Source organism: Oncorhynchus masou, unplaced genomic scaffold (genome assembly GCF_036934945.1).
Source record: "Oncorhynchus masou masou isolate Uvic2021 unplaced genomic scaffold, UVic_Omas_1.1 unplaced_scaffold_558, whole genome shotgun sequence".
NCBI lineage: Eukaryota > Metazoa > Chordata > Actinopteri > Salmoniformes > Salmonidae > Oncorhynchus > Oncorhynchus masou.
In genome coordinates, this window is record NW_027011997.1 from 95,001 (window position 1) to 107,403 (window position 12,403).

General features: G+C 45.9%; 2 protein-coding genes across 3 annotated transcripts in view; both read left to right on the top strand.

Moving 5' to 3' along the window:
• The window catches only part of LOC135536111 (neuronal acetylcholine receptor subunit non-alpha-3), a 35,538-nt gene extending 35,001 nt beyond the window's left edge, over nt 1–537 (top strand). The window contains exon 10 of the mRNA XM_064962504.1: nt 1–537. This exon is cut by the window's left edge and continues 2,402 nt beyond it. The gene's annotated coding sequence lies outside the window, so the exon portion shown is untranslated.
• A 6,502-nt stretch (nt 538–7,039) lies between these two features.
• Nucleotides 7,040–12,403, top strand: part of LOC135536110 (neuronal acetylcholine receptor subunit alpha-7-like) — an 80,741-nt gene continuing 75,377 nt past the window's right edge. The window contains exon 1 of one of the 2 annotated variants that reach the window (XM_064962499.1): nt 7,040–7,225. In XM_064962499.1, coding sequence (XP_064818571.1) covers nt 7,156–7,225 — 70 coding nt within the window. In that variant the 5' untranslated portion in view covers nt 7,040–7,155. Of the gene's footprint in view, nt 7,226–7,889; nt 7,970–12,403 lie in introns of those variants that run through there. The other variant, XM_064962500.1, reaches the window with a different exon arrangement.

The window sequence follows — 12,403 nt, forward strand, 5'->3', positions numbered from 1 at the left end:
ATTTGAATATATTTATGTCGGTTCACGTTAGAAATGTACAATGTCACCTGCCTGCTAAATGTTCTTTCCTGTCGTCAGTCAGCACATACCAACGACACATTCAGGATTCTTCTTATGCACAATGTTGCACACACACACACACACACACACACACACACACACACACACACACACACACACACACACACACACACACACACACACACACACACACACACACACACACACACACACACACACCACACACACACACACACACACACACACACACACACACACACACACACACACACACACACACACACACACACACCACACACACACACCAAACACACACACACACACACACACACACACACACACACACACACACACACACACACACACACACACACACACACACACACACACACACACACACACACACACACACACATACACACACACACACACACACACCACACACACACACACACACACACACACACACACACACACACACACACACACACACACACACACACACACACACACACACACACACACACACACACACACACACACACACACACACACACACACACACACACACACACACACACACACACACACACACACATTCTCTAGCTCTCTTTTCTTTCACATGTTGCAACTTGTTGTGTAATATTGTATTGGAAATAAACCTGGTCAATGTAAGGGTCTCATGTGTTTAACTAAATCATATTAAACAAAACAATGGCTGATCAACTGTTTGATTGTAATGTTCCTTTCTCACCACAAGAGGGCCACAGTTAGCACTCTTTCATATTTTGACCAGCAGAGAGCAGCAAAGACAAAGGTAAGGAGTCTGTCCATTTATCGCTTAGTGAAGTTGGGGCGGACGGTGGCACATTACTATGGTGTCTTTCTATGGTGTCTATTTCTATGATGTCTGTTTCTATGATGTCTATTTCTATGGTGTCTATTTCTATGGTGTCTATTCCTGTAGTGTCTATTTCTATGGTGTCTATTTTTATGGTGTCTATATCTGCAGTGTCTATTTCTATGGTGTCTATTTCTGTAGTGTCTATTTCTATGGTGGCTATTTCTATGGTGGCTATTTCTGTAGTGTCTATTTCTATGGTGTCTATTTCTATGGTGTCTATTTCTATGGTGTCTATTTCTATAGTGTCTATTTCTATGGTGTCTATTTCTATGATGTCTATTTCTATGGTGTCTATTTTTATGGTGTCTATTCCTGTAGTGTCTATTTCTATGGTGTCTATTTCTGTAGTGTCTATTTCTATGGTGTCTATTTCTATGGTGTCTATTTCTATGGTGTCTATTTCTATAGTGTCTTATCTGTATTCCTATTTCCATGAGTCATTGATCACCTTTTGGTCATAATAATTACACTGAGACGTTAGTATTGTAAAAGTTAAACATTCCCCCAAAGTATCTTCAGCATATTGAGTGACTGCGGCAGGGTGGTCTAGTGGTTAGAGCGTTGGACTAGTAACCAGAAGGTTGCAAGTTCAAACCCCTGAGCTGACAAGTTAACCCACTGTTCCTAGGCCGTCATTGAAAATAGGAATTTGTTCTTAACTGACTTGCCTAGTAAAATAAAGGTCAAATAAACAAAAATTTGGGACTAACTGATGTTTTGAAGTGTGTCATGTTAATATGAAAGAAGGAGGGATGGACTCCATCTTGTCTCTGAGTAGTCTGACATCAATCTACTGTTTAATATTCCATGCTGGAGATCTGAGACAGGGAGACAGGTGTGTGTGATGTTATTTTTCAGCAGCACCTCTAGATATTCCTAGCTGTCAACCCCTCTTCCATAATTACGCGGCAGACGCCTCAGTCTTTCCGACAAAACTCATTGATATTTCACAAACAACCTCTCTGCAACGCTGTTCTACATAACCAGGCCTGGAGAAGGAATGTACATATGACAGTTAGTCTGTTGTTTCAGGCTGGGATGTAGTTCGTTGGCTGTCACCCACAGTAACAATCCACCTGTGGTAAAGAATCATGATCTGATACAGGAAGATATGGAAGACAGTGTGTCTCTGTCTGTCTGTCTGTCTGCCTGCCTGTCTGATTGACTGTCTGCCTGTCTATCTGCCTCTCTGTCTGTCTGCCTGTCTGTCTGTTGCTCTGTCTGTCTGCTTGTCTGTCTGTCGCTCTGTCTGTCTGTCTGATTGACTGTCTGCCTCTCTGTCTGTCTGCCTGTCTGTCTGTCGCTCTGTCTGTCTGCTTGTCTGTCTGTCGCTCTGTCTGTCTGTCTGATTGACTGTCTGTCTGCCTGTCTGTCTGTCACTCTGTTTGTCTGTCTGCTTGTAGCACACACACACACGGGTACACACACACCTTGTCACTGCTATAGACATGTTTCTGACTGTCTGTGTTTCAGAGAGAGAGGGGTTCTGAGAGAGCAGGTGTGGATGGGATAGACATGTTTCTATCTGTGTTTCAGAGAGAGAGAGGGGTTCTGAGAGAGCAGGTGTGGATGGGAGAGACATGTTTCTCTGTGTTTCAGAGAGAGAGGGGTTCTGAGAGAGCAGGTGTGGATGGGAGAGACATGTTTCTCTGTGTTTCAGAGAGAGAGGGGTTCTGAGAGAGCAGGTGTGGATGGGAGAGACATGTTTCTCTGTGTTTCAGAGAGAGAGGGGTTCTGAGAGAGCAGGTGTGGATGGGATAGACATGTTTCTATCTGTGTTTCAGAGAGAGAGGGGTTCTGAGAGAGCAGGTGTGGGTGGGATAGACATGTTTCTGTCTGTGTTTCAGAGAGAGAGAGGGGTTCTGAGAGAGCAGGTGTGGGGGGATAGACATGTTTCTGTCTGTGTTTCAGAGAGAGAGAGGGGTTCTGAGAGAGCAGGTGTGGATGGGATAGACATGTTTATGTCTGTGTTTCAGAGAGAGAGGGGTTCTGAGAGAGCAGGTGTGGGTTGGATAGACATGTTTCTGTCTGTGTTTCAGAGAGAGAGAGGGGTTCTGAGAGAGCAGGTGTGGGTTGGATAGACATGTTTCTCTGTGTTTCAGAGAGAGAGGGGTTCTGAGAGAGCAGGTGTGGGTTGGATAGACATGTTTCTATCTGTGTTTCAGAGAGAGAGAGGCGTTCTGAGTGAGCAGGTGTGGATGGCAGCAGAGAAGTGATACTATTAGATGGTCCAGAAAGGCTGTCTTCAGGGTGAACAAGGTCAGTCTCATTTCAGTGTCACTGTCTGCAGTCTGCATGGCTGCTGTGGTGTCCTCCTCTCCAAGAGGTCTTCTCCAGGGCTTGAAAAATACATTTCTTTCCTCCATTCCTCTATTTTGCCTTTTGTGTGGGTCGTGTGAAGTCTTTCGAGGTCCTGAAAAAGTCATTTATTTATTTTGCAATCATTTATACTTTATTTCACATAACATTGATCCTATTGAGATAACATTTTATTTTGAACGGAGGCCTGCGCTGTCCAGATATTGTAGGGAATTCCCTTATTTTCCCTGATTGAACTCTTGTTTTAAGAGATCTTGAAATCTAAATGAAAAGGCATGTCATAAACCATCCAGGCCACTTCTTAGAAGATGTCCCTAGTTCTACAACAACATCCAGACGATCCACGTCAAGAAGAAGGTTGGCTGTACTGCGATAATGTACCGATCTGCTGACCTGACGGGGACAAAGTTCAAGAGGACGCGGCCAGAATACAAGTCCTAATAATGAGCCAACTCATCACGTACTGTCCTCTCCAACGGCCCTCAAATCTCCCCTTTAACTCTTCAGTCCCAGATGCAGCCTTATTCGCTATTGTGCCTGGTCAAATGAAGTGCATTTCATAGGGATTAGGGTACAATATGGGATGTGGCCTCCGTCGGCCCAGCCGAGGGGGCGCTGATGTGATGCTAGGTGATGGCCAGCCGCTTGTACATGCAGGGTGAGACCAGACAGAACTGAAGCAGTGCACTTTTTACAGGCAGAGGAGGATGATGATGAGAGACATTTGTGCAATACTTGTGGATGTAGACTGAGACAACAGAAAGAAAGGGAAGAGAGAGGGGAAGGGAGAGAGGGAGAAGAGAGGGAGAGAGAGGGAGAGAGGGAGAGAGAGGGAGACAGGGGAGAGAGAGGAAGGGAGAGAGGGGGGAGAGAGGGAGAGAGGGAGAGAGAGGGAGACAGGGGAGAGAGAGGAAGGGAGAGAGGGGGAGAGGGGAGAGAGGGGAGAAAGGGGGAGAGAGAGAGAGAGAGAGAGAGAGGAAGGGAGAGAGGGGGGGAGAGAGGGAGAGAGGGAGAGAGAGGGGGAGAGAGGGAGACGGGGAGAGAGGGAGAGAGGGAGAGAGAGGGGGGAAGAGAGGGAGACAGGGGGAGACAGGGGGAGACGGGGAGACGGAGAGAGAGGGGGGGAGAGAGGGAGACAGGGGGAGAGAGGGAGAGAGAGGAAGGGAGAGAGGGAGACGGGGATACGGGGAGAGAGGGAGAGAGAGGGGGGGAGAGAGGGAGACAGGGGGAGACAGGGGGAGAGAGGGAGAGGGGTAGAAAGGTGGATAGAAGGAATGGAGAGACGGTGAATATGGAATTGAGGGGAAGATTTTAAAAAAGACAGAGGGAGAAACCCAGTGGGCAAAAACTGGTTGAATCAACGTTGTTTCCATGTCTTCATTCCTGTACACAAGAAAGCAAAGGTACCTGAACTAAATGACTCTCGCTCGTTAAGGATCATATCACCTCTACCTTACCTGACATCCTAGACCCCCTTCAATTCGCTTACCGCCCCAATAGATCCACAGAAGATGCAATCGCAATCGCACTGCACACTGCCCTAACCCATCTGGACAAGAGGAATACCTACGTCAGAATGCTGTTGATGGACTATAGCTCAGCCTTCAACACATATTATCCTCCAAGCTCATCTGAACCACGCCCTGTGCAACTGGGTCCTTGACATTCTGACGGGCCGCCCCCAGGTGGTGAAGGTAGGAAACAACACCTCCACTTCGCTAAACCTCAACACTGGGGCCCCACAAGGGTGCGTGCTCAGCCCCCTCATGTACTCCCTGTTCACCCATGACTGCATGGCCATGCACGCTTCCAACTCAAACATCAAGTTTGCAGACGACACAACAGTAGTAGGTGTGATTACCAACAATGGTAACACCCTGCAGGGAGGAGGTGAGGACCATGGTGGAGTGGTGTCAGGAAAATAACCTCTCCCTCAACGTCAACAAAACGAAGGACCTGAGCTGAGCTTGGACTTCAGGAAATAGCAGAGGGATCATGCCCCTGTCCACGTCAATGGCGCCGCAGCGGAGAAGGTGGAAAGCTTAAAGTTCCTCGGCGTACACATCGCTGACAATCTGAAATGGTCCACCCACACCAACATTAGGAGGTAGAAGAAATCTGACTTGGCTTCTAAGACCCTCACAAACGTTTACAGATGCACAATTTAGAGTATCCTGTCGGGCTGTATCACCGCCTGGTACGACAACTGCACCGCCCGCCACCGCAGGGCAATACAGAGGGTGGTGCGGTCTGCCCAACGCATCACCAGGGGGACACTACCTGCCCTCCAGGACACCTACAGCACCTGATGTCACAGGAAGGCCAAAAGATCATCAAAGACATCAACAACCTGAGCCACGGTGTGTTCACTGTGCTATCATCCAGAAGGAGAGGTCAGTACAGGTGCATCACCGCAGGGAACGAGAGACCGAAAAACAGCCTCTTTATCAAGGCCATCAGACTGTTAAATAACCATCACCGCCCAGTTACTCAACCCTGCACCTTAGTGGCTGCTGCCCTACATACATAGACATGGAATTACTGGTCACTTTAGTAATGGAACACTAGTCACTTTAATAATGTTTACATACTGCTTTACTCATATGTATATACTGTATTCTATTCTACTTTATAAACTGGGTGGTTTGAACCCTGAATGCTGATTGGCTGACAGCTGTGGTATATCAGACCGTATACCACGGGTATGACAAAACATTTGTTTTTCCTGCTATAATTACTTTGGTAACCAGTTTATAACAGCAATGAGACACCTCGGGGGTTCGTGGTATATTGCCAATATAGCAAGGCTAAGGGCTGTGTCCAGGCACTCCACGTTGCGTCGTGCATAGAACAGCCCTTAGCCGTGGTATATTGGTCATATACCACAAACCCCCGAGGAGCCTTATTGCATAAGTATTTTAGTTAATGTCACACCGACGTTGCTCGTCCTAATATTTATATATTTTTTAATTCCATTCTTTTACTTTTCGATTTGTGTATGTTGTGAAATGTTAGATACTATTGCACTGTTGGAGCTGGGAACACAGGCATTTCACTACACCTGCAATTACATCTAAATATGTGCTAAATATGTGTACTTGACCAATAAAATAACATTTGATTTGATTTCACCTAAAAAATTAAATGTGATGTTGAATCAATGTGGAAAACTGATTGGATTTGCAAAAATTCTTCAAAGTTTGGTATTTTTGTCACCCAAAGTAGAGCCTAAATACAATGACATGGGAACTTTTGGGTTGTTGTATTGTTTGTATATCGTTGTATTTTATGTGTGTGACTGTCCTTGTCAGTGTATTAGTGTTTTTGTTACTTGTCTTGTTTAGTGTTTTTATGTGGACCCCAGGAAGAGTACCGTAGCTGCTGCTTCTCAATCTGTCAGTTGATGACACGGTTGATCACGTGACACTGGTTGAAGCGTGCAACGTTTGAGCAGCGGAACGCGACCGATTTACCAAGAGGGCACACTGGCATGCACTGGCACAGCTGGTTGTGTCATCCAGTATCAGCTGGAGAACGGTGCTTGTAGGCTTTCCTGTCCACCGTGATCGGAAACGAGGTGAATTGACTGAGCTGTGGACCAAACGTTTGTCCCCGCGTCCGGAGTTCCTTACTAATAAATAGAGAGTGAAAGGGAATGAATGAGAAAAGGCAACGACAGAGAGAGAATAATTTGTGCTTCTGCGTTTGAATTTAGTGAAGTTGTGACAGTTTACAAACGCTAAATGGATTTCCACTTTCATTGCGCTCTCTAACAACGAGAGAGAGAGAGAGAGAGAGAGAGTGCGCGCGTCAAAGGTACATCCAGCGTCTGTAAGAAGAGTCGCAGCGTCCTCCTCGAGCCGAAGTTTGATCTCTGCACGCAGACGACGGATTCTAATTCCACAAGTACGATGCGTCATCGGAAGTGTTTTGGATATGTATGTACCGCTGTTTACCTGTGGACGGCGTTCTGCTTTAAAGGTAAGTAGGCGCATGTATATATTTAGCATATTTTACGCAGAAAGAAATGTCAGTGCATAGAAGTGTTTCGAGAGATTAAAATTAAACACCCGTCGGTATCGTGATGTTTACATCAATAACTGGTAATGCCATTTTCGCACTATGAAATAAATACATAAACCAAATGAATAGGATACTTGTAGATTTAATTTAATTAATTTAATTAATTTAATTGTATGGTAATACTTTTAAGGGAAAGAAAATAATGGAACGTAGTTAAAAAAAAAAGTGGAAAAACAATGGTATTGACATGAACCAGAGATGTATCCCGAATTGCGAAACGTGTAGAAGTGAGCTTCACAGATGTTATGATAATGAAGGCTATCTCTATCACGACCTGTCGATTTAGAGCTGTCAAATCCTTCCTCGTGTGTGTGTGTGTGTGTGTGTGTGTGTGTGTGTGTGTGTGTGTGTGTGTGTGTGTGTGTGTGTGTGTGCGCGCGCGTGTGTGTGTCTCCGGCACCATGACCTCCTTAATACTCCGGTAACATCTGTTGTGTATGTCTGAAGGAGCTGGGGCGGGGAGGCACAGGCACGCGCTGAAACCAATATCCCGAGAGGGAGCAATATTCTTTATCTCAGCCAGAGCACGATCATCTGGGAATACTGGACTGAGGAATCCACGCCAATAGGTCCGGGATGGAGAGAGGGCGATGAAGCATTCAATATTATGTTTAGACCATCGGGCTACATTTAGTTTTTCATGTAGGCCTTTTAATTGATCCATTTGGGTTCATTCGATTTATTTTGATTTATTTTACATTCCCTTCCCTACCTAGGCTGGGTCAGTCCCAAAATGCACCCTAATCCCTCTGGTCTAAAGTAGTGCACTACATAGGGAATAGGGCTCTGGTCTAAAGTAGTGCACTATATAGGGAATAGGGATCTGGTCTAAGGTAATGTACTATAAAGGGAATTAGGCTCTGTTCTAAAGTAGTGCACTATATAGGGAATAGGGCTCTGGTCTAAAGAGGTGCACTATATAGGGAATAGGGCTCTGGTCTAAAGTAGTGCACTATATAGGGAATAGGGCTCTGGTCTAAAGTAGTGCACTATATAGGGAATAGGGCTCTGGTCTAAAGAAGTTAACTATATAGGGAATAGGGCTCTGGTCTAAAGTAGTGCACTATATAGGGAATAGGGCTCTGGTCTAAAGTAGTGCACTATATAGGGAATAGGGCTCTGGTCTAAAGTAGTGCACTATATAGGGAATAGGGCTCTGGTCTAAAGTAGTGCACTATATAGGGAATAGGGCTCTGGTCTAAGGTAATGCACTATATAGGGAATAGAGCTCTGGTCTAAGGTAATGCACTATATAGGGAATAGAGCTCTGGTCTAAAGTAGTGCACTATATAGGGAATAGGGTTCTGGTCTAAAGTAGTGCACTATATAGGGAATAGGGCTCTGGTCTAAAGTAATGCACTATATAGGGAATTAGGCTCTGTTCTAAAGTAGTGCACTATATAGGGAATAGGGTTCTGGTTTAAAGTAGTGCACTATATAGGGAATATGGTACCATTTGGGACATATTAGCCACCTGAAAATGTTCTACCCCCAAAACATAATACTGATGAACAGTTAATCAAATGACCACCAGGACTGACTCTACTTACACTGACTATATGCACACTCACTATACTCTACCCACATACTCACTATACTCTACCCACATACTCACTATACTCTACCCACACACTCACTATACTCTACCCACACACTCACTATACTCTACCCACACACTCACTATACTCTACACACACTCACTATACTCTACCCACACACTCACTATACTCTACACACACTCACTATACTCTACCCACATACTCACTATACTCTACCCACACACTCACTATACTCTACCCGCACACTCACTATACTCTACCCGCACACTCACTATACTCTACCCGCACACTCACTATACTCTACCCGCACACTCACTATACTCTACCCGCACACACTCACTAGACTCTACCCACACACTCACTATACTCTACCCGCACACACTCACTAGACTCTACCCACACACTCACTATACTCTACCCGCACACTCACTATACTCTACCCGCACACTCACTAGACTCTACCCGCACACTCACTATACTCTACCCGCACACTCACTATACTCTACCCGCACACTCTCTATACTCTACCCGCACACTCACTATACTCTACCCACCCACTCACTAGACTCTACCCACACACTCACTAGACTCTACCCACACACTCACTAGACTCTACCCACACACTCACTAGACTCTACCCACACACTCACTAGACTCTACCCACACACTCACTAGACTCTACCCACACACTCACTAGACTCTACCCACACACTCACTAGACTCTACCCACACACTCACTAGACTCTACCCACACACTCACTAGACTCTACCCACACACTCACTAGACTCTACCCACACACTCACTAGACTCTACCCACACACTCACTAGACTCTACCCACACACTCACTATACTCTACCCACACACTCACTAGACTCTACCCACACACTCACTAGACTCTACCCACACACTCACACATACATATTGACTCCACACACACTCACACACACACACACACACTACATATTGCCTCCACAAACACACACACTTTCACCCTCTCCATACTCTGCTGTTACTCTGTTTATTATCTGTCCTGATTGCCTGGTCCCTTTCACCCTGACCTACATGTCCATATTTGATCACACGTGTGGAACACATCAAGTGTAGGCTTTACTGTGAAATGTTTACTGACCAGCCCTTTGCCTACACACACTGACACACACAGCCGAAGACACCACCACGTCTGGCAACAGCGGTCTATTGTCAATCATCAATATGGCTGTAGAGTTGAGGATTCCCTCCATGAACCTGTGATAGCCAGTGGACTCTGAGAGTTGAGGATTCCCTCCATGAACCTGTGATAGCCAGTGGACTCTGAGAGTTGAGGATTCCCTCTATGAACCTGTGATAGCCAGTGGACTCTGAGAGTTGAGGATTCCCTCTATGAACCTGTGATAGCCAGTGGACTCTGAGAGTCGAAGATTCCCTCCATGAACCTGTGATAGCCAGTGGACTCTGAGAGTTGAGGATTCCCTCTATGAACCTGTGATAGCCAGTGGACTCTGAGAGTTGAGGATTCCCTCTATGAACCTGTGATAGCCAGTGGAATCTGAGAGTTGAGGATTCCCTCTATGAACCTGTGATAGCCAGTGGACTCTGAGAGTCGAAGATTCCCTCCATGAACCTGTGATAGCCAGTGGACTCTGAGAGTTGAGGATTCCCTCTATGAACCTGTGATAGCCAGTGGAATCTGAGAGTTGAGGATTCCCTCTATGAACCTGTGATAGCCAGTGGACTCTGAGAGTCGAAGATTCCCTCCATGAACCTGTGATAGCCAGTGGACTCTGAGAGTTGAGGATTCCCTCTATGAACCTGTGATAGCCAGTGGACTCTGAGAGTCGAGGATTCCCTCTATGAACCTGTGATAGCCAGTGGACTCTGAGAGTTGAGGATTCCCTCTATGAACCTGTGATAGCCAGTGGACTCTGAGAGTTGAGGATTCCCTCTGAACCTGTGATAGCCAGTGGACTCTGAGAGTTGAGGATTCCCTCCATGAACCTGTGATAGCCAGTGGACTCTGAGAGTTGAGGATTCCCTCCATGAACCTGTGATAGCCAGTGGACTCTGAGAGTTGAGGATTCCCTCTATGAACCTGTGATAGCCAGTGGACTCTGAGAGTTGAGGATTCCCTCCATGAACCTGTGATAGCCAGTGGACTCTGAGAGTTGAGGATTCCCTCTGAACCTGTGATAGCCAGTGGACTCTGAGAGTTGAGGATTCCCTCTGAACCTGTGATAGCCAGTGGACTCTGAGAGTTGAGGATTCCCTCCATGAACCTGTGATAGCCAGTGGACTCTGAGAGTTGAGGATTCCCTCTGAACCTGTGATAGCCAGTGGACTCTGAGAGTTGAGGATTCCCTCTGAACCTGTGATAGCCAGTGGACTCTGAGAGTTGAGGATTCCCTCTATGAACCTGTGATAGCCAGTGGACTCTGAGAGTCGAAGATTCCCTCCATGAACCTGTGATAGCCAGTGGACTCTGAGAGTTGAGGATTCCCTCTATGAACCTGTGATAGCCAGTGGACTCTGAGAGTCGAGGATTCCCTCTATGAACCTGTGATAGCCAGTGGACTCTGAGAGTTGAGGATTCCCTCTATGAACCCGTGATAGCCAGTGGACTCTGAGAGTTGAGGATTCCCTCTGAACCTGTGATAGCCAGTGGACTCTGAGAGTTGAGGATTCCCTCCATGAACCTGTGATAGCCAGTGGACTCTGAGAGTTGAGGATTCCCTCTGAACCTGTGATAGCCAGTGGACTCTGAGAGTTGAGGATTCCCTCTGAACCTGTGATAGCCAGTGAACTCTGAGAGTTGAGGATTCCCTCCATGAACCTGTGATAGCCAGTGGACTGTAACAGTTGAGGATTTGAGGGATTGTGTCTTGCTGGTTCAGTATGTACCTCACCTTAGCCTTTTGAACCAAACTCCATCCATCATACACAGGTATCACCATTAAGGTATCCAATCATCTTTATGTCTACTGTGAGACGGATATGAACGTTTTTAAAATCACCTCCAATCTCTCTCAAGGTTATGACTGACTGACCACTGACTGGCCCTCAATTACACATTTTTATGGGGTCGGAAATCAAAAGTTTGTCGAATGATTTTGTAATTTGGAAGTTCATTTCAAAATGTGTATTTCCTGCTTCCTGTTGTGAAGACTGTGTAATATCAATTAAAGGAATGTTGTCAGCCTCAATCTTCAGTAAATGATCAATATTGACGCCATGTATTTTTAGATGGAATCAGGCAGAAGGTTTGGATTGTTAAATTAGTTTTATTTCGTCAATGAAACGTTTTAGGTTGAGTGATACAGCAGCTCGATACAGCAGATCTTCTTAATGTTTGTGACTCCCTTGTTATTGGTTCCCGTTCTGAGCTTGTCTGCATACCAAATGGAACCCTATTTCCTTTATAGTGCACTGCTTTTGACAAGGGCCCATAGGTCCTATAGGGTTCTGGTCAAAAGTAGTGCACTATATAGGGAATAGGCTGCCATTTGGAACACATTGCTTGG